The sequence below is a fragment of the Schistocerca americana genome, chromosome 7 (assembly GCF_021461395.2).
Source record: "Schistocerca americana isolate TAMUIC-IGC-003095 chromosome 7, iqSchAmer2.1, whole genome shotgun sequence".
NCBI classification, from domain to species: domain Eukaryota; kingdom Metazoa; phylum Arthropoda; class Insecta; order Orthoptera; family Acrididae; genus Schistocerca; species Schistocerca americana.
The window spans coordinates 449,336,665-449,357,478 of record NC_060125.1 but is presented as its reverse complement, the minus strand read 5'-3'; the positions used below and the strand labels follow the sequence as shown (position 1 = coordinate 449,357,478).

General features: G+C 41.3%; 1 protein-coding gene across 3 annotated transcripts in view; it reads right to left on the bottom strand.

The window, feature by feature from the left end:
- Positions 1-9,489, bottom strand: part of LOC124621758 (DENN domain-containing protein Crag) — a 315,880-nt gene extending 306,391 nt beyond the window's left edge. For all 3 annotated transcript variants that reach the window (XM_047147171.1, XM_047147172.1, XM_047147173.1), the window contains exon 1: positions 8,694-9,489. In XM_047147171.1, coding sequence (XP_047003127.1) covers positions 8,694-8,895 — 202 coding nt within the window. In that variant the 5' untranslated portion in view covers positions 8,896-9,489. The remainder of the gene's footprint in view (positions 1-8,693) is intronic.
- Between the last annotated feature and the right edge of the window lie 11,325 nt (positions 9,490-20,814).

The following is a 20,814-nucleotide window of genomic DNA, read 5'->3' as shown; positions in this document are numbered from 1 at the left end:
GTAACTGTGAATCCCTGTATACAGAGTAAGTAAGAATGGCATTGAGTCACTTTGGTGTCATTATTTATAATGCACTGCCAAATTCCATAAAGAGATGGGGAAGGAAACTACTTTTAGAGCAGTTTAAATTAGTTCTTTTTTAGAAGTGTTTCTACAATGCAAGTGAATACAGTAGCTTACAGGAATACTAGGTCCTCATTTATTGTTGAGTTCTTTTGACTCTCTTAACTGATGACCCATCTATGCTGTATTTGTCTTTGCAAAATAATGTTTCTGCTGTTGGTTTTCTGTTTCACTCGTTTCAGATGCTGTGCAACACACCTCGGAGAAGGAATCTAGTATTGGATTGGTTGTGATGGATATAGTTGCAGCACATTTGTGTGTGTTATATGTTTCAGCACGGTTAAGTAGCATGTTCATGTGTTTTTATTTCTTCAGAAGTGTTTTACACCAAGATTTCACATTCTAGTTACATCACTGATTTACTTCTTGTACATGTTGCAACCTTAATGCTGACTATGTATTTGTATTCCCCTTCCAATTTCATATACCGAGAGAGAGAGAGAGAGAGAGAGAGAGAGGGAGAAAAAGTGGCTATGTCAGTCTTTATGCCCTAGATTCGCATTCAGGAGGAGAGAGGTTTATTCCCCATCCAGCCATCTTAATAGGGGTTTTCTCAAGTTACTGAGATAAATGCTGGGGTGGTTCCATTTACTATTCAATGGCAGACTTCCTGCACTATCCTCACCTAAACCTATCTTACTTGATTTTCATTTTATATATGTATGTATTACTTCTGTAATGTCTCTGACATATTTGATACTGTTGCTCTGAATGGTCTAAGGACGAGTAAATAAATAATATCAATAATAATAATAAATAACCATATCCAAGTATTGTTCTTTGGTCTCAGACTGTTACAAATTTGAATTATGGGGAGAGGGGGGAGGGGGAGGGAGGGAGACTGAGTGTGAGGGGGGGGGGGGGGAGGGGGAGGGAGGGAGACTGAGTGTGAGTGGGGGGGGGGGGGGGAGGGGGAGGATTCAGAGAAGCACTGCATGATTCATCACGGGTTTGTTTAATGCGGAATCATTATAAGCCTACTTAACAAAAATCCAATGGGATGTGCTATAAGAAAGACACTTGGAACTATGAACAATATTACTGTAAAATTTTTGAGAGTTTTCTTTCTAATGAAGAACACTTTCAAATTGCATTCAAAGTCCTTTAAGTTATTATGTAGTATTTTATAAAGAATTGCACAATAGTAAAAATATCTGTCAACCACTCCAATATCCTGAAGGTGCTGGAAGCCAATGAAGACAAATTTAAAAATAACCGAACACATGCGACATCCTTGGCCAATATTTTCTTCTGCTTCATACATTACTGGTTTCCTCTCTCAAAGCACAAGTATAGTGTTACACTAAGTGAGGAAGACACCACCTAGCACACTCTGCATCACTCCTCTCTCTGTGGTAGTCTATAATATGCTGGACAAAGCTTACTTGCTCTGCTGCTAACACTCCTTCCTATTTGTGCTTGAGAAAGTGTTCCAGATAGTACTCCTCTGTAAAATAAAGTGATACTACTGACCATATTATCTTCAACAGATTTGGTTATTAATATCTCCATTCTGTCTTGATTGATTATTGATGTTGGCAGTAGCACAAGCGTGGGTATAGGTACTGGTCACACACTGTACCTTGGCTCTCCTCTGATCAGGGGAAGTTGGCTGACTTTGTGCTGCTCTGAAATATGTATGCTCATTGCCAGCCTTATCAAAGTAACTGTATCATGTGGCATAACAAGTAGCTGCTGTTAATATAGTGTTGGTCCATGTGTAGTGCTGTGTCTACTTATTGCTATTATTATTATTATTATTTACTGAAGTGAGTGCAGGGGCTGAACCCAGTTCTTCTACCTGCTCTCCATCATCTCTCATGTTGTTCTACCTGCTCTCCATCATCTCTCGTGTCACTTCTACAATATATTAAACCATTATATATATATCCCCCCCCCCCCCAAGCCATAAGCTGGTTGCTCTGGTAAGAGGAGGCAGGGCTTGTCTCAGATGTCAATGTGCTACACGCCGATCGCAAGATTTCGTTTGTGCTGTAATCCACACAGGTACCAAGCAAACGTGTGCAATCAGTAGAACATTTCAACTGATGAGGTTTTTCAGAAATAAAAATAAAATGCACAGCGAGTAAACATATACTGCAACTGGAGTTGCACAACACGCAAAAACATAAATTCAGCAAATTAGGAAAACAAAACAATCAATGAAATTTAGTGAATTTCTACAACAAAATGGAAAGAAGTCAGTCTAAAAGGTTAAGAAACCCTTTAAACTGTAGGAAGGAAACAGCTACTGCATTTGAAAATCCACAATATAGAAATGCAGTGCCATGTAAGAAAGTTCTCCGATGCTCTGCACAAAATAACCAATAATACTCAAGTTAGTGATATGGCAAAAAAAAAAAAAAAAAAAAAAAAAAAAAAAAAAAAAAAAAAAAAAAAAAAAGTTCTTGAAGATGCAAGAAAAGGCACAATTGAGATTTTGTCATCTTTTTATAACTGATACAAACAATGTGGCACAAAATGTAGTTGATATTTGTATTGGAGATTTCACAAACTTTCTGGAAGAAAAAAAACTCAAAGTATTTTTGATGTTATCACTGGAATGATTTAATTTACAACATATGAGCCCACAAAAAATAAGGAAACAAACACAAGAATTAAAATAGTATATTCCCCATATATCAGAGATACTGAGTCGCAGATAGCACAATAAAAAGACTGTCACAAATAAAGCTATCAGCCAGTAAGGCCTCGGGCAAGATTAGACGACAGACACACACTTAGGCCTATATACATACATACTCTCACAAATGCAATTCACACATACATGACTGCAGTCTCAGGCAACTGAGGCCACAATGCGAGCTGCAGCACCAGTGCATGATGGGAGTAGTGACTGGGTGTGGGCAAGGTGGAAGCTGGAGTGGGGAGAGGGAGGGAAAGTAGGGTAGGGGTGGCGAACATTGATGTGCTATTGGGGAACACACACGGATGAGGTAGGAGGAGGATAGGACAGTTATGTGCAGTTGGGAGGTTAGACGGAGGGCAGCAGAGAGGTGAGGAGGGGCAGGGGATAGTGGAAAAGGAGAGAAGAAAAAATACTGGGTGCAATAGTGGAATGAGGGCTGTGTAGTGCTGGAATAGGAACAGAGAAAAGGGGATAGATGGGAGAGGACAATAACTACTGAATGTTGACGCCAGGACAGTTATGGGAATGTAGGCTGTATTGCAGGGAAAGTTCCCACTAGCGCAATTCAGGAAAGTTGGTGTTGGAGGGAAGGATCCGTATGGCACAGGTTGTGAAGCAGTCAGTGAAATGAAGGATGTCATGTTTGGCAGCGTGCTCAGCAACAGGATAGTCCACTTGCTTCTTGGTCACAGTTTGTCGGTTGCCATTCATGCGGACAGGCAGCTTGTTGGTTGTTGTGCCCACATATAATGCAGTACAGTGGTTGCAGCTTAGCTTGTAGATCACATGACCAGTTTCAGGGGTAGCCCTGCCTTTGATGATATAGGTGATGTTTGTGACTGGACTAGAATAGGTGGTGGCGGGAGGATGTATGGGACAGGTCTTGCACCTATGTCTATTACAGGAGTATGAGACATGAGATAAGGGGTTGGGAGCAGGGGTTGTGTAGGGTTGGACGAGTATATTGTATATGTTATGTGGATGGCAGACTACTAATGTGGTAGGGGTGGGAAGGATAGTGGACAGGACACTTCTCATTACAGGGCACGACGAGAGATAGTCAAAACTCTCACGGAGAATGTAATTTAGTTGCTCCAGTCCTGATCGTACTAAGTTACACAGGGAATGCTCCCCTGTGGCTGGACGGTGGGACTTTGGAGGTGGCGAGAGACTGAAAAGATAAGGCAGGGGAAATTTGTTTTTGTACAAGGTTGGGAGGATAGTTACGGTTTGTTTTTGTATGCTGTCTGCTAAGCCATTTGGAAATTGTTTGTGACAGTTGATGGGCCATGAGTCAGTCATCGAATACCCCGATGTTTTCATTGGACTCTAGGGCTACCTCTGAGGCTCCACATGTGGTAGTCGTTTGTGTTTTGCCGTTGTTCAATGTGAACGAGTGGCAGGTCGAATTTCAGATAGACACAAGAGTGAATCAGCCTTATTAATTTGGATATGTAGAGGATCTTGTGGTGCCCAGAAATGAATTTGATACTCCATCAGGATGTGTCTTACAGTAAACATTGTGCATTCTCTTGCAAAAGCAATTCTCCATGTCTGAGCCTTACAAGAATGTGGAATGGCACCTTACATTGTTTGTCGTCAACTCACCATTGGCGCAAAATATCTTTGGTCTCGACGCCTTTACCATTTTCAGCTTTCATGTCATGCATTTAGTGTCTCAGTACAACCCTGTGACCGATTTGAACTTCTTACTTGGTGCTATAGTCCATTGTTCAACAGTATCTTTGGAACCGCAGAAAATTTCAAGACGTGTTTCTCTTAAACTGTTGGCAGTCCCAAAATTGTCACCTCCACCCCATTCCACTCGCCAAGCACAACAAGGTAAAGACTGACTTGTTCCTTTGACAGGACTAGGATGTCATTTCTCCTACTTCATTGAGACAGTGGACCACTCCTATGGTGGTAATTCAGAAGCCTGACAGCACCGTGTGCCTTTGTGCAATTTTAAACAGGCGGTCAATGCACAATATGTCGCAGATTCTTAAACCAAATCCATGGCAGGCAGACTTGTTGGTGACGTTATCAAGGGGAGGGCTTACCTGCAGTTGCCATTGGATGCAGTTTCTTGGACTTTCTTCTTGGTCCTCAAGACACCCTTCGCACTCTATCAGTTTAATAGCTTGCCTTTTATAATCTTGCCTGCATTGGGAATTTAACAATGATATTTGAAACTGTTGGTTCAAGACATTCCCTATTGCGTCAATTCCCTTAATGACACCTGGGTCATGGGGCCTAATCGGGAAGAGCATTTATGGAAATGACAGCTGGTTTTCCAACGCTCCCTGGATAATGGCCTTTGTTAAAAGCTGGAAAAGTGCAATTGTCCTACCCAGAGGAGCTTTTTTTTTTTTAGTCATGTGCTCAGTAAAGACAGTCTCATCCCAATGGAAGGCCCCCTTTCAAGGCCATTGTCAAACTACCAGTGCCCAAGAACCTGAATGAGACACAGTCGTTTTTTGCTAATATTTCATATTATGCTCAGTTCACTCCCCAGGCCAGCTTCTTAACTGGCTTCACCAGAAGGGCATTAAGCTTATCTGGTCTGCAGATTGTAAACTGTCTTTTCAGTCTCTCAAGAAGCATACGTGCTCTGCTCCCTGCCTGACTTCTTTTACACTAAATAAGCCTTTGACTCTGGTCTGTGATGCATCCCAGTATGCCACTGGTTCTGTCCTGCCCATCAGAACTGAGACAGCACTGTACAGTCCATTGCTTATGCTTTGAAGACACTATCTGCTTCACAACAAAACTACTCACTGGTGGAAAAGGAGGCACTACCTATTATTATCGGGGTCAAAAAGTTCCACATCTTGCTGTATGGGGTGAGGTTCCTTCTCATCACTGACCACAAGCCGTTGGTTTCCTTATTTGGTCCTCATTCCAAACTGCTGGATAGGACTGCTCAATGGTTGCAGCAGTGGCCCTCCCTCTCAGTAAGTATTCTTATGATATTTGGTAATGCTCCACATTCTTATGAATTTCTTCATGCTCCACTGACCAGCATGCCAATGCTGATCCATATTTGCAGCTAAGGGTGGGACCTGGTCCAGAGTTTGAGTGGCAAGAAGCTCTTGTGTTCACACCAGATGTTGCTTTGCGGCAAACCTTGTTGAATTTGCTGTTGACAGCATGAGAGGTCATGACCGCCATGGCTGCTGACTCGCTTTTCTGGAAAATCATTTCAGCGGTCCTGGTGGGTGGGCTGGAGCACGTCTCTTCAAGTGTGGCTCCAGCATGACATATATTTTTTCTCCTCTATACTTCATTCAAAGGTGTCCAGGGATGCTTGCCACAGAGGACCAGTGCCGACAAGTGATTACCCCCCCCCAGTGTTGTGTCCTTGCATTTGCAGTTGTTGCATGCACTGCACTGGGGTATGTCTCAGATAAAGGCATTGGTGTGATGTCACAACTACTGGCAAAAAATTGATAGTGATATGGACATTTATTTCTTGTGGGTGATGGCTTAAACAGTTTTGCCTATTAGAACTATATAGGTTTAGTGGAGATGGACCTCCTTTCTATATATGGTATTTTTTATAAGGTTCTGATGACAAACTGAACAATACTACAGTCTGAGATCAAGGTTAAGGTCAAGGATGATAGTTTGGATGAGAGTTGGGGAAGCCAACAAATGAGTCACAACAAAAAGCTGTTTTTGTCAATTTTTATGGTGACAGACTATGCTATAGCATAGCCCACAGCTTAGGATTGTTTGTCAGATGACGATTTCGTTTGGAATTATTGAAGACAACAAATGTGTCATGGCTACCTTTCATTTTATATATAGGCCTACTACATACTCAATAGTTACATTAACGTGTGTGATCAAAACCCCAATTTTCCCCACAGTGTTCTGTTTTTAAGTTTTAAATATATCGGACAACATTAACAACAAGAACCCCATTAGTTTGTTGGATTTTATTTTGTTAATGTTTTTGTACTGTTAGTGATGTCAACCTCTGACCATTTCTTAAAGCTTGTATCACAGTCACTTTAATGAGGTCATCGGTTGATTGGCATGGTATCGCGTTGTTAACTGATCTCTGAAACAGATTAATCACTTGCTTGCAACATTCATTGTTACAATATGTATATCTGAGATAATCATCATATACGACACTGAGTAATAAAAGAGCTGTGGATCACGGCTCACTAGTTGCTGCATCATTTATCTCAACTGTTTTTCATGGAAATATGTTTCATGTAAAGTATATATTAGTAGTAGTAAATATTTATTTCAATATACCTTAACTACAGTAGACTAATATACAGTTTTTAGTATATAACCATAATATTTGTGCGTTGCTTTCATTGATGATTATTTAATGCCACAGATTACCCTTAGTGATATGTATCTGAAAGTGTCAGTGTAGAATATTATTGCAGTATAGTCAAGAATCTAACAAAGAAAGCAGCCTTTTGTTCGGTAAAAGTTACGTACTTGCCCTATCTTGCAAGTTTCATAATTGATGGACAGTGTTGTTGTTATCATCATTGTTGTTGTTTTTGTCATCAACTTTGGTCTGAAGACTGGTTTAACACAGCACTCAATGCTATTCTGTCCTAGGCAAGTCCTTATTTGTGCATAACTACTGCGACCTACATACATTTGAACCTACTTACTGCAATCAAGCCTTTATCTCCCTTTACGATTTGTACCCCTCAACACTTCTTCAGTTAACTATATCTCAATGTTAACTATTTCTTGTTCCTTAAGCTATTGATTCTTTAGTATGACTATGATACAAATTTCATTTCTCCCTGATTCGACTCAGTACCTCTTCACTATTTACATCATCTAACCATTTAACCTTAGGCTTTCTTCTGTAGAAACACATCTCAAAAGCTTCTATCCTCTTTTTGTTCTTTGCCAATGCATCTATGAATGTTCTGTTGACAGATATATAGGTCTATTTTCTGTCAGTGTAATAAAATGCATGTGTTGCTTCAGTCATCATTTTATTAAAAACTAATGTAAAGCAATATCAGTGAATGTAGTAAGGAATATAATATACAAAACATATGACTTTTCTATCCCCTTATACTTTCTTTTAATTGTACAGTGTAAGTTGATTTACTTCCACAAACAAGTCTACTTCTCTAGTGACCCCTATTCAGTTATAAATCTTGCAATTGTCTAAGCCAATCGATGAGTGCATTGTGCCAACAAAGTGTCATATACTTGTTATAACAGGAACATGTCATATTCTGCAATACAAGAAATCAAATCATAACAGTGACTGGATTGTGAGTACAGTGTGTTCAAAGACAGTTTCAACTATTACTCAAGAATGGAAAAAGAAGAACTTGCTAACAAGGATGCTGAGGAGTCAAATGCAGTGGTTTCTCAAAACAGAATCTGTCAAATAATCCACAAAATTGTTGTAAAATTTTTCTCAAAAATTGAGCTAGGGCCTATAATATAAATCAGGAAGCCCCTGCAACCACAATTTTTGGAAGAGAGTGGAGAGGCCAATTGTACTATCCCATACAAACCTGTTAAAGGTCTGTTATTGTAGTTGTTTACAATAGCTTACAGGGGTCACTATGCTTTCTCTGTGGACAGTGTCCCAGTAATATATGTTAATAATATATTTAATTCAGTGCATGTGGAATCACATAGGTACTCTCTATCAAATATATAGTTATTAATTTGCAATATTTAACAATTTCAGGAGTGTACGAAATACTTGTTGTTGGTTCTAGGGGGCCTTGATAAGTATTTGCTTCAATATCTCAAACAACTATCGTACATATCTCAAGTACAGAGCGTTGTCTTGGCAATGTTTGTTATCAGATGCCTTTCAAAAGCATACAAAAGGTGCACCTGGAAGGATGATTCCTTTCCTTTACAAATCTAATGTTAAGTTTGGTTTACAAGCCAATTTGTAAGTTACCTGTTGGTGTTCTGCTCAGGACAGTATATTCTGGTGGCACACTTTCTCCAAGGGTTGGAAAATATACAGTGATATCTGTTATTGGTGGCTGATTGTAGTTCGATTTCAGATGTGCACTGTCATGAGAAAATTCCTCCAATGGCTCAGGATTTTCAGGTAACCCGGCTACCACGAAGTAATCGGCAATTCTTTTCTCATCCATCGTTATTCAATAAAACAATAAACTTAGGTACAACACTGATTTAAACGTTCAGTACAGCAGAAAAAAAACACTTATCACATATGAGTTTTTTAGAAGCATAACTTCAGGCACTTGATTATCATAGTTTTTTGAGTGGGAACACACAAACAAACGGCACGGACTATAAAAGTTAATTTACACTTTTCCTTTGCGCACAAACGTTACGCCATGGTTATAACTTCAACGAAAACACATTCGAGTGTGGAGGTTATGTCATCTCTTCCTTCCTTGTCTCGTAAAGTTACGCATGATAGTTCTCCGTTCCTGCTTTTGCGCGCTGCTGACAAATCCAGCGCTTCGTGTGTACGAACTACATGTGCATTGCATGCGTCAATTAACGAAGAACATCGGCGATTCTATTTTCTTCACTCATCCACAAAACATCACAAACTAATGAAATCCACGGGATAACATGATAGTCGTGCATTTTGTTATTTTTTTTCCAACGCTGTACAACGACGCCGATCTCATGTAATCCCACAATTATTGTGTTGACGAAACATCAACTGTCGCAGTAACTTCTTGCGCTTCAGCAAAATGATTTCATCTCTGCCACTGCTGCCATGTTGACTTCACCAAGGTCGTGACAAGCGAATGAGTCAATAGCCGCTAAATTTAAAATTCGTTTTCCCTACACAGTCTCAGCGCTTGTCTTCATCGTAAGGTAACAGCTGCAAAAAACCAAACATACTTATTGAGAGGTGAGGACACACAACATGGCACAAAACATGATCACAGTTTTAAACTACAGAAAAAGACTGTAAGAATAATAATAATAATAAGAGAATAAAGTAGTAGTCGGTCTCATAGTAAACAGCTATTGGGCATTCTTACTGTGCCAAGTGAGTACCGGTACGTCTATCCTATCAATATGTGGTACACATCAGGGAAAACGTTACTATGTATTTCGCCAATAATTCTACACATAATCATGGAACAGCATTTACCCACGGAAACAAACAAAAAACCCAAAATAATATATCAGGTAGCAAAAATGAATAACAAATCGCCAAAGGAAATGAAAGAGACTATTAAAATTCATCTGTTTAAAAAGGTAGCCAAACTATTCTGTATACTGAATCCGCAAACTAAGTTGACACTCAGCGCTGTGGATGTTGGGGCGACCATAAAGGCATGTACAGTCGCGCCAATCAGACAACACGCCGAGTGCCAACTTTGTTTGCTCGTATTATAAGCAATGCATACTACGCAATTCTACTATTACTATACTACTACTTCTACTAATTAAAGATTACTAAGTGGACTCAAGAGTAGTGGGTAGTTATGAGAGTTGATAACTACAACACGCCGTTGCATTTCAGTACATGATCGCACTTGCTACTTTGACAAGAATAATTGTGTCTTGTCATTCTCCTGTGTTCAACATCTCACTCATCATGGGAGAAGATGCTCCAGTTTTCCATATGGACTGAGGAGTATAGTTCCATATGTGCAGGCTTGAGTCAACTTTGTGAACGGGTAAGGGTGGGGGGGGGGGGGGGGGGCAGGAGGGGGGGGGGGGCACATAAGCATCTTAACAGTCCATGAATCACCATTGAGTGTCCTTTAATGCAATGAAGACCGAAAGTATGCTGTATATAATGAGTTGGCTGGAACAAATTATCCACATCTACATCTATAGTATGCAAACCACCATGAGGTGCATGGCAGAGGGTACGTCCCACTGTACCAGTTATTAGGATTTCTTCCTGTTCCGTTCTTGTATGGAGCGTGGGAAGAATGATTGTCTGAATGCCTCTTTGCGTGCAGTAATTATTCTAATCTCATCCTCACAATCCTTATGTGAGCAATACATAGGGAAATATAGTAAATTCCTAGAGTCCGCAGTAAAATCAATAAAAACTTTGTTAATACACTTTCTCAAGGCAGTTTACACCTGTGTTCAAGACTCTTTCAGTTCAGTTCTTTCAGTATCTCTGTGATACTCTACCACAGATCAAACAAACCTATGACCATTCATGCTGCCCTTCTCTGTATATGTTTTATATCCCCTGTTACTCCTATCTGGTATGGTTCTCACACACTTAAGCAATATTCTAGGACTGGTCGCACAAGTGATTTGTAAGCAAACCCCTTTGCAGACTGATTGTGATTTCCCAGTATTCTTTCAATGAACTGAAGTCTACCACCTACTGTATCTACACCTGAATCTATGTGATCATTCCATTTCATGTCCCTACATAGTGTTACACCCAGATGTTTGTATGAGTTGGCTGATTTCAACAGCGACTCACTGATATTACAGTCATAGAATACTATGTTTTTTAGTTTTGTGAAGGGCATGATTTTACATTTCTGAACATTTGAAGCAAGTTGCCAATCTTTGCATCACTTTGAAAGCTTATCAAGATCTGACTGAATATTTACACAGCTTCATTCAGGCAGTACTCATCATAGATAACTGCTTCATCTGCAAAAAGTCTGAGGTTATTATTAATATTGTCTGCAGGGTCATTGATGTACAACATGAACAGCAAGGGTCCCAACACACTTTCCTGGGACACATGCGAAGTTCCTTCTACATCTGATGATTACTCTCCATCCAAGTTAACATGCTGCATCCTCCCCACCAAAAAGTCCTCAATCCAGTCACAAATTTCACTTGATACCCCATACGAGCATTCTTTTGACAATAAGCTTAGCTGTGGTACTTAGTCAAAAACTTTTCAGAAATCAAGAAACCCTACGTCTATTTGGCTGCCTTGATCCAAAGCTTTCAGTATGTTATGTGAGAAAATTGCGGGTGGGGTTTCGAATGTTCTGTCTTTTCAAAATCCATGCTGATTGGCATTGAGAAGGTCTTTCTGTTCAAGATACCATCTTTATGTTTGAGCTCAGACTATGCTCTAAGATTCTACAACAAATCGATGTCAAGGATACTAGATGGTAGTTTTGAGGATTGCTTCTACTACCCTTCTTGTATATGGGTGTGACCTGTGCTTTTTTCCAAGAACTGGGCATTGTTTTTTGTACAAGGGACCTACAATAGATTATAGTTAGAAGAGGGGGCAACCCAGTTGCAAATTCAGTATAGAACCTGATAGGGATTCCATCGGGCCCTGGAGCTTTGTCCAGTTTTAACAATTTCAGGTGTTTCTCAACACCACTGACACTAATACTTATTTCACTCATCTTTTCAGTGGTACAGAAATTAAAATGGGGCAATTCTCCTGGGTTTTACTTTGTAAAGGAACATTTGAAAACAGAGTTAAGCATTCCATCTTTTGTTTTGCTACACTCAGTTTCAGTGACTCACTGTTTTGCTAGAGCTACTAACAGCCTTTACACATGTCCAGAATTTCTTCAGGTTTTGTGAAAGATCATTTGACAATATTTTCCTATGGTAGTCACTGGAGGCTTCACGCATTGCTCTCTCGGCAGTGAAACATATTTCATTCAGAATTTCTGTATATGTATAAATCAAGGAACATTATACAGCAGGGACCAACAGAATGAGGCAATGCAGCTGTTAATATACTGACCTCATATTCAAGGCTCTGTCTGGCCTTCCTGATTGGAGTGTTCTGTGGTTTTACTGAATGACTGAGGCAAATGTCGGATTGGCTTCTTAATCAAGGTCACTGCCAACCACCTGGTAAATCATAAACTATCTGTCCTATCCTCATAAAGCATGTTAATCTGTGTGCTGTATATTTTGAGCTACTACCTTGATAATTCCTATATCGTTGTGAGAGGAACCTTGAATGTATACGGATGAATAAATAATTTCTTTAGACAGCAGCAAGATTGACAAACATTTCTAAAATAATACAGTTAAATACTGAATACTATTTACCACTGATGTTGGTGTGATCTGAACCATTATTCAGTCATATAACCCACAGAGATTTTGTTCATAAGCTTCACGTAGTAATGATCAGGGTTAATATTCTGACATATTTTGTTATTAAATTGTGGCAGCCATACCACAGGATCATTAGCAGCCATACCTCAGAATTGCACAGTTGGCAGCATGCCAATATTCACACACAAGTGCAGATTTTCTCCTTAGGCCAACTTTTGGCAATGTTACAGTGCCCACTGGCATGAAAGAGATGAAGTGAAAGCCAGTATAAGCTAGGCCTCTATGACATGTGGACGTTTATGCTGATTGCATATTATGTCAGCCGTAGATAACGTGGGTCATGTACAACATGTGCTCGCCTCCGTCGCATTCATGCATCTGAACAGGCACCGATCATTCGCTTCATTCCATTGCTTCCACGAATTAAACAGTGCCCAGTGAGCCAAGAGAGAATTTGTGTGTTCGGACAGACATGCAACCTTTGTCTCTCTGTGGCTGTGAGGTCATACTGCACATTCAATCACTGAGGAATGTGCACCCTCCAGGATCTGTGATTGAGCTATTTACTGCACTCACACGACCATGGCATGTGAACGTTCGGACACTACTTTACAAGTTTGTTTGTCTAACCACCTTAAGAAACAAATGTGTTATTATGTAATCAATTAACATCGCCTGAGCCTACATCCACAACTTAGTGTGTGGGTTTGACAGCAAAAGCTGGAACACTATGTGGTAGACTTGAAAGCAGTGAAAATAGCCCATTTCCTTCTTCACTGGTGACCCAGTTCTCATCTGCAAGCAAAAATGTGGTGACAGACTGGATCAGTGGAAGTGATGTGGAACCATGAGGGGACTCCTGGAAAAAAGTTTCTGTGTTGGCCATAGCCACACTCAGCATGCTTTGAATGTTTATTCTTTGCAACTCTGCTGACTTTGTCAATAGACTGAAGTCACTTCAACTCAGTGAAACTAACTTGCTAGTGAGCTTTATGTCATCTCAGATTTCACTAAGGTTCCTCTTATGGACGCTTTGTCACTCATTAGCAATAAGTTCACAGCTGATATAACAACACATTATCATCATGTGTTTTCCTCAACTTACTTTTTTATTTAACACTGAATATTTTGAGCAGAGTGATCATGTTGCCATGGGCAGTCCTCTCTCCACTCTTGTAGCCAACTTTTTTTATGGAAGACTTTGAGGAAAGGGCAGTTGATTCAGTAGAAATTAATCTGAGAGTCTTCTGGTGATATATAAATGACACTTTTGTAGTGTGGCCACATGGTGAAGATTAACTGTCATGCTTCTTGCAAAAGCTGAATTCAATCTACAACAACATCAGTACATGATGCAAATAGAGGAGGATGGCTGCTTACCATTTTTGGACGTCTCGGTTACTGGGAAAATGGAAGGGTCATTAGGGCATTCTGTCTGCCATAAGCCCACACATACGAAACTTTATCAGCAAGCGTCGAGCTACTATCACCCTTCACAAACTACTCACGTCCTTAGTACATACGCGCAAGGGACTCGTGTTTTTTCCTGATGCACACAGCCCTTCAAAGGAGCTATAACGTCTGCAGGGGTTGGTGTTCAAAGATAATGGTTATATTCCACATCAGATTAGTAGGGTTGCTAATGAGGAAGAAATGTGACAACCAAGGGCGTACCCAGGATCTGAACTGGGGGAGGGGGGGGGGGGGGAGGGGCCTTGAGACAAGACACAGCACTTCTTATTAAATAAAACAGTAAACTAGTGAAAAACTGTGAATATCTTCTGGGGGGGGGGGGGGGGGGGGGGGGGGAAGGCAATTGCCCCCCCCCCCTGCCCCTCGCTGGGTATGCCCATGGTGACAACCCACAACATCAAGAAGATAAGGAGCTATTCAAGTCCAGGACGTTCCTTCCATACATCGGCAACCTTTCATCTAAAGTAGGGAGCATCCTAAGAAAACATCATATTCAAGTAATCTTCTGGCCACTGACAAAGATTAGTGCCCTTCTTGTTTTGGAAGAGGATGAGCTGGGTCTGCAGTTTGCTGGGATGTACAAAATTCCTTGCCAGTGTGGAAAAGCATGCATAGGTTAGACGATACTCACAGTACACAAAATGTGCATTGAACATGAGCATCACACTCGCCTTTTGCAGCCCAGTAACTTGGCAATAGCTGAGCATAGTATTACCACAAGGCACTCTATGGATTATTCTGCCACAGAAATCTTGGACCCAGCGAGATCCTTTTGGGAATCAGTAATTAAAAAAAATCTGTTGAAATGCATCTAGCACAAAATCTTACAAATTGGGATGACAGCATTCTACTGGAATAGGTTTGGGACCCTGTGATCTCTTTAGTTTCTTCTGAAAGAAAACGTTTTATTTATAAAGACACATCTGGCAACATCTGACATTTGTTTTTAGCGATGTGAGCATTGTGATGGCGCAAACCCCCGTTACTAGATGAATATTTCTAGTATGCAAAGATTGCTTTGTGGAGAGCGAGCGCGCTACATGGTGCACGATTCGCGGAAGTGCGTGGCGCGCCCGCGCGATGTTTGCAAATGTCGGTGGGATGGTCTCCGGCGGACACCTGGACCGTAGCTTGGGGCATTGTTTGGTTTTTCGCGCATTACGCGAAAACTATGTAAGTTACGGTGAAGAGCGATGTGGCAGTGGATTGTCGTCAGCAATATACACCTTCTGAAAGATCGATCTTTATTTCAAATCATGAGACGCAAGAGTTATAGTAACCTCAAAATCGGTTAATATCAAGAATACTGAAAGATTAGTAAACATAGCAAATAACAACTTACAGGGATGAGCGAGCACTCATTAAAAACGTCTCGTCATAGTGGATCGAGTGCCGTAGTCATATGATAAGATTCATAAATAATTAAGCCCGTAAAGAGCAATAAACAAAGTTTGAGGGGAAATTGTTTATAAAATTCAATAGAAAATTCATGACGTAAAGAACGGCACTATATAATATTTTGGGTGGTATCACACGTATTTTAAACTCGTACTATACATGTAATTTGCAATAGTTTTTAATGTTTGCAAATTATTATTAACATATTTCGCCCATAATTAATTAATTATTATAGATATGAAGGTTTTGACCAGCGCAATGTGTAGATCGCTATAGATTACGTCTAAAAACGGTGCTATATGCAGTTCCATGTTAAAACTTTGCAGCACAGATGTAAACTAACAAATTTGCGCTAAGTGGCGAAATTTTGCAAAAACTAAAACTTGATTTATGGGCAATGGAATAATCCTAGAAATTAATGTAACATGGTAAATAAGATGTACTTTTTAGCGCGGTTCCGATGGTGTACTTATTTCTGCAGAGGGATGCGTGTATCAAAATTTGTAACCTTAACTGGTGAGACTGGTACTTAAATAACCAGGGGGTTGGACATCCAAACTTATACAAGCGAGCGGCCATCTTGGCCAGGGGACCTTGGCCTCACCATTGACCGTCACCTCACCTGGATCCCTCATCTCCGCTCTATCCAATCCAAAGCCCACAACCGCCTCCGACTCCTCAAACTCATCTCTGGCCGGACATGGGGGTTGCACCCCTCTACCATCCTCCACACCTACAAATCCTTCATCCGTCCCATCCTCTATTATGCCAGTCCCGCCTGGCCTGGATATCTGCCCCCCCCCCCCAAATTCTATAAGTCCCTCCAGATCCTTGAGCGTCAAGTACTCTGCCTCACCTTCCGTATACGCCTCCCGTCCCCCACGCGGATCCTCTATGACCTCATCCTTTTCCCCCATCTGCTCCTATTCCTCGAACATATCCGCATCCTCTACAACTCCCGCCGCCTTGATCCCCCTCACCACCTGGTTGCTCCTCTCCTCTCCCATCCCCGCCCCCTGCCACATCTTCACTGTTGTGTCCCCCCCTACCCTTCCATCTCTACATCCTTCATCTCTTTCCCCAAGGTGGTTTCCATCAACTCCCCCCTCCCAGATGATGCCCTCTCTCCCTCCATTTATCCCTCAAATCAACTCTGATCCTCACTCCCCGTCCTTTCCTCTGTCCTTTTCTCAGGCTCCCTCCCCCCCTTCCATCCTCTTTTTTCCCCACCTCCCCTCTCTCTGTCCCCTTCTCTCACCGAGTCCTTTTGCATTTCCCCCCTCTGCCTTTTCTCATTCCCTCTCGCGTCTGCCCTGCCCCTCTCCCCCCTTATGAGTCCTCTCCCTCCTTGGTTCCCCCCCCCTTTTCGTTTTTTCCTCTCCTCCCTCCTTGTTTTTTCCCCCTCCTCCAGGTCCCCCCCCCCCCTCTGCCTTTGGCTCGGGAGTGTTATCTTTGTGCCGTCATTTTCGTGCAGTGTTTTACAGTGAGTGTTTTTACAGTGAGTGTTCCATGTTGTGTCTTTTGAGAAGTGTTCCGAACGGCCATCATGCTGTCGCTGGGTGTGATTTTTTATCTCTTGCGAACAGAAACCAGACTGTCGCCATGTTTTTGAATTGTGTGTCTACTATGTTACTTGTCTGATTCCTGTGTGTTTTATTAACATTGCCAACCCCCTTTTGCTTTCTGTTTTAACTTTCCGCATTTTCCCGCCATTTTACACTTTAAGTCACCGTTTTATCGCCTGTTTTTCTCGTTTCTTTCTTCTTCCATTTCTTAAAAAAGTCTGTAGGCTGTAGAGCAGCCTGCCCCTTTCGGGGGAATTGAAAATCAGTAAGAAAATTGGCCAGGGGGTCAGTCGTTGGTCAGTCGTTTTGGAGGGTTGGTGACGAGCAAGCCCCACTTGAGTGTGGCCCATGTGGTCGTTTGAGAATTCTTTTTTGCACCGATTTATTTCGACAAAGAGTATTGTTTAAGTGTGCAAGCATATATTTGGTGAACTGGGAGTGCTACGATTATTTGTGTGAGTACGATTTACAAGGTATACTTTGTCGTAAGTGAACATGTGGCAAACTGCGTTTTTGCGCCAAAACTGTTAGAACAAAAAGGACAGTGGGACTTGTGTTTCTGTTCGAATTGTTTGAGTAATTTTAGTTTATAGCAGCCTACATTACTGCTATTGGGGGCTCAGAAGCAAATTATTATTAAAGTAAAACTGTAAACCATCTCACCAGTGCTAATTTCGTTGTGTGAAAGAAAAGAACAACGCCAATAAATAGTGACTGAACTGTGTCGCGAAAAACTGATTTTAGTATAACAATTGCCTAATTCTTGTTCCCTAGCATAAACTGTACTTATGTCTGAGTGAATAATTAATTCAAAAACTATAACAAATGCGCGGGTGTGGAAGTGTACTAATGCACCAAGTGTGGAAGTCATCCCCTGAGACTTACGTGAGAGCCAAAATTTGCAATAACATTTTTAACCATCATTTGTATATGCACATTCGCGTGTGAAAATGCTTCAACCGCACTTCTTCTTTATTAACCGCCCCGTCGCAACATGCATTCTGACAGAGGGCGGATATATAGTTTCACCTTTACGCTTTTGGCTGTGTACTGCAGATGGAGCATTATTTGCAGAGGGTGCGGTTTTTGATAGAGGACGCTTCTGCGATGGCAGCCAATGCACATGTGTTTCCATGCCAATTTTTTCTATAAAGCCAGCACCGTGAACTAGTGGTCCCCAATGGCAGACACTCACCTGAAGATGGCTGGATAGTTGCCAGCCAAAATATTGTGGCTAGCAGTCAACATGGTCCAGCTGCAATCCTGAAACCTCATAGAATATTCAGTATGTAGGGAAAACTTCAAGGATCACAGCAGAATGATGTTCTTTCCCACTACAAAGTTTGAAGTCAGGAAAACAATACAACAATTAGAAAGTAAGAAGTCAGCAGGCATATAAGAGGCTCCAGTCTCTGTTCTGAAGAACAGTATACAAAACCCATTAACAAACATATTAAATGGTTCTGTGAGAAAGTCACTGAAGTGTGCAGTAATTCAATGAACAACACTGATGTCATACTTTAACTCCTTAAATTCAAACACTCCAAATATGTCACAACATAGAGAATGGTTGGTAATTCAAAGAATGATGCCAGGGAGTGGTAGGTTTGCAACTGTTCAGGACTGAGGAAACTGGATAATTTTTTTTTTGTCCATCTCAGTTGAATTAATATACAATTTTTGGTGCAATTACTGCAATTTTCAGGCTTACATGCTCATTCTCAAATCACACATCTTGTTACTAACTATAACTAGACACACAATATGGTGCCAAAAGGCAAGAATAGCTCCTACACTGGTGGACGTCCTGTGTAGGATCTATTCAAGCCTTTTGGCACCATCTTTAATCACTGGTTGTGGTTAATAACAACGTGTTTGGTCTGACAATGAGTGTGTCAACTTGGCGGTAACCACTGCATCAAATATTGTGTATTAACACAATGGAGATGGACGAAATAAAAAATTATCCTATTTCCTCAATAGAGGATGGTACCAAGCTAGCTCACCAAAGCATGTCAGGTAACACTATGCCACACTCTATTCAGTTTGTCACTTGTTTGTTGATCTGTGTCACTACATCATCCACACCCCAATCCCCTTCTTTTTTATAAACCTGGAGCCCCAGGTACGTCAGGAAACTGGTGTTTTTTCAAGCAATGGGTACCACTGGTGGCACCTGATCAAGGCAGGGTCCTCTGCATGGTGCTGCTTGGAAGTGGCTGGCGGTGTTGTGAATAGTATGGTAGCAGTGCCCTCTGTAGCCTCCATGTACAAGCGTACAGGCATCAACCTCTCAGTGCTAACCATTTTGTCTTGTCCACTGCGTCAAAATTTAAAGGTGTGTGTCCTATGCTGCAGAACTTTGTATGGTCCACTGTACGGTGACATGAGAGGTGGGTGGACCGAGTCATCATACAGCCAGACAAGAGTTTCACTGTAGAGATCCTTATGTGTGAAAGTGTTCCTGTGTCCATGTAATTGTAGTGTGGAAGTATGTAGTAGGGCCATTTTTTCCTTGAAGGTATTGACCAAACTCAGTCATGGAAGCTGGCGGGGAGAGGTCTGAAGGTTTGTCAGTAATTAGTTATTCCTCTGGTAGGCATAGCTCCTCATGGTACATGAGGTAAATGTTGCAGATTCTCCTTAATTGCAAGATTGTAGGCCAAACAGGATGAACGGTAGTGCATCCGACCATGTGGAGCAGATGCATATTAATGCTCCTTCAAGGTGATCCACACAATCAAGGAAATGCTTGTCAGTGGCATAGATGACATACAGCTTACGCTCTACAGCACTACAGTTTCCTTTATTCTTTGTTAGCAGCAAGGAGAAGAATTCCATGGGCTGCCATGTGCGATCTTATCTTACCTTGTCTTATCATTACGCTCTTGGAGGATGATGCCTCCTGGCTTGCATCCACCATTATAGCTGTTGGCTCATTTTGGTGAGTATGTTCAACAGTATGGCTGATGAGGCATAGTCTTTCACTGACTCAAATGTGGCAATTTCTTTCTAACTCCAAGGCACCTTCCTATTTCCTGCTGCAAATTTTCCTCCAAGCAATCCACTCAGTGGTGTCAGCAATGTTACTATATGAGGTAGGTGGTAGCAGTAGTTCAATATCCTAAGAACCATTTAAGGTTCCTGAATGTTCTTGACAGTGTCACTTCCTGGACAATCCTGACATAGTCTGCTAGAGGCAAGATGGCTGCTGTTGCTACATCAAGCCCCAGGAACTTGATGCTGCCCAGGTCAAAAATCCACTCAGCTGCATTCACCACAATCCCTGCTAGTTGAAATTGCTCGAAAAGTAGTTGCAACTGCTTAATGTGCTATGTAGATGTATAGAGAAACACATGGCTATCACTCATATAACAATACACACCCTCTACACCTCAGAGGACTTGGTGGATGAAATTTTGCACGCCTGGGCAGCATTTTTTTTTTTTTTTTTAGCCCATATGGCATATACAAGTACTCATATAGCAGCTTGTACCTGTTGAGGATGGTTCTCTCATTCAGTACCCAGCAACAATATTAAAGAAGGAAAGTTGCTACTCACCATATAGTGGAGATGCTAAGTCGTGATAGGCACAACAAAAAGATTCACACAAGTCA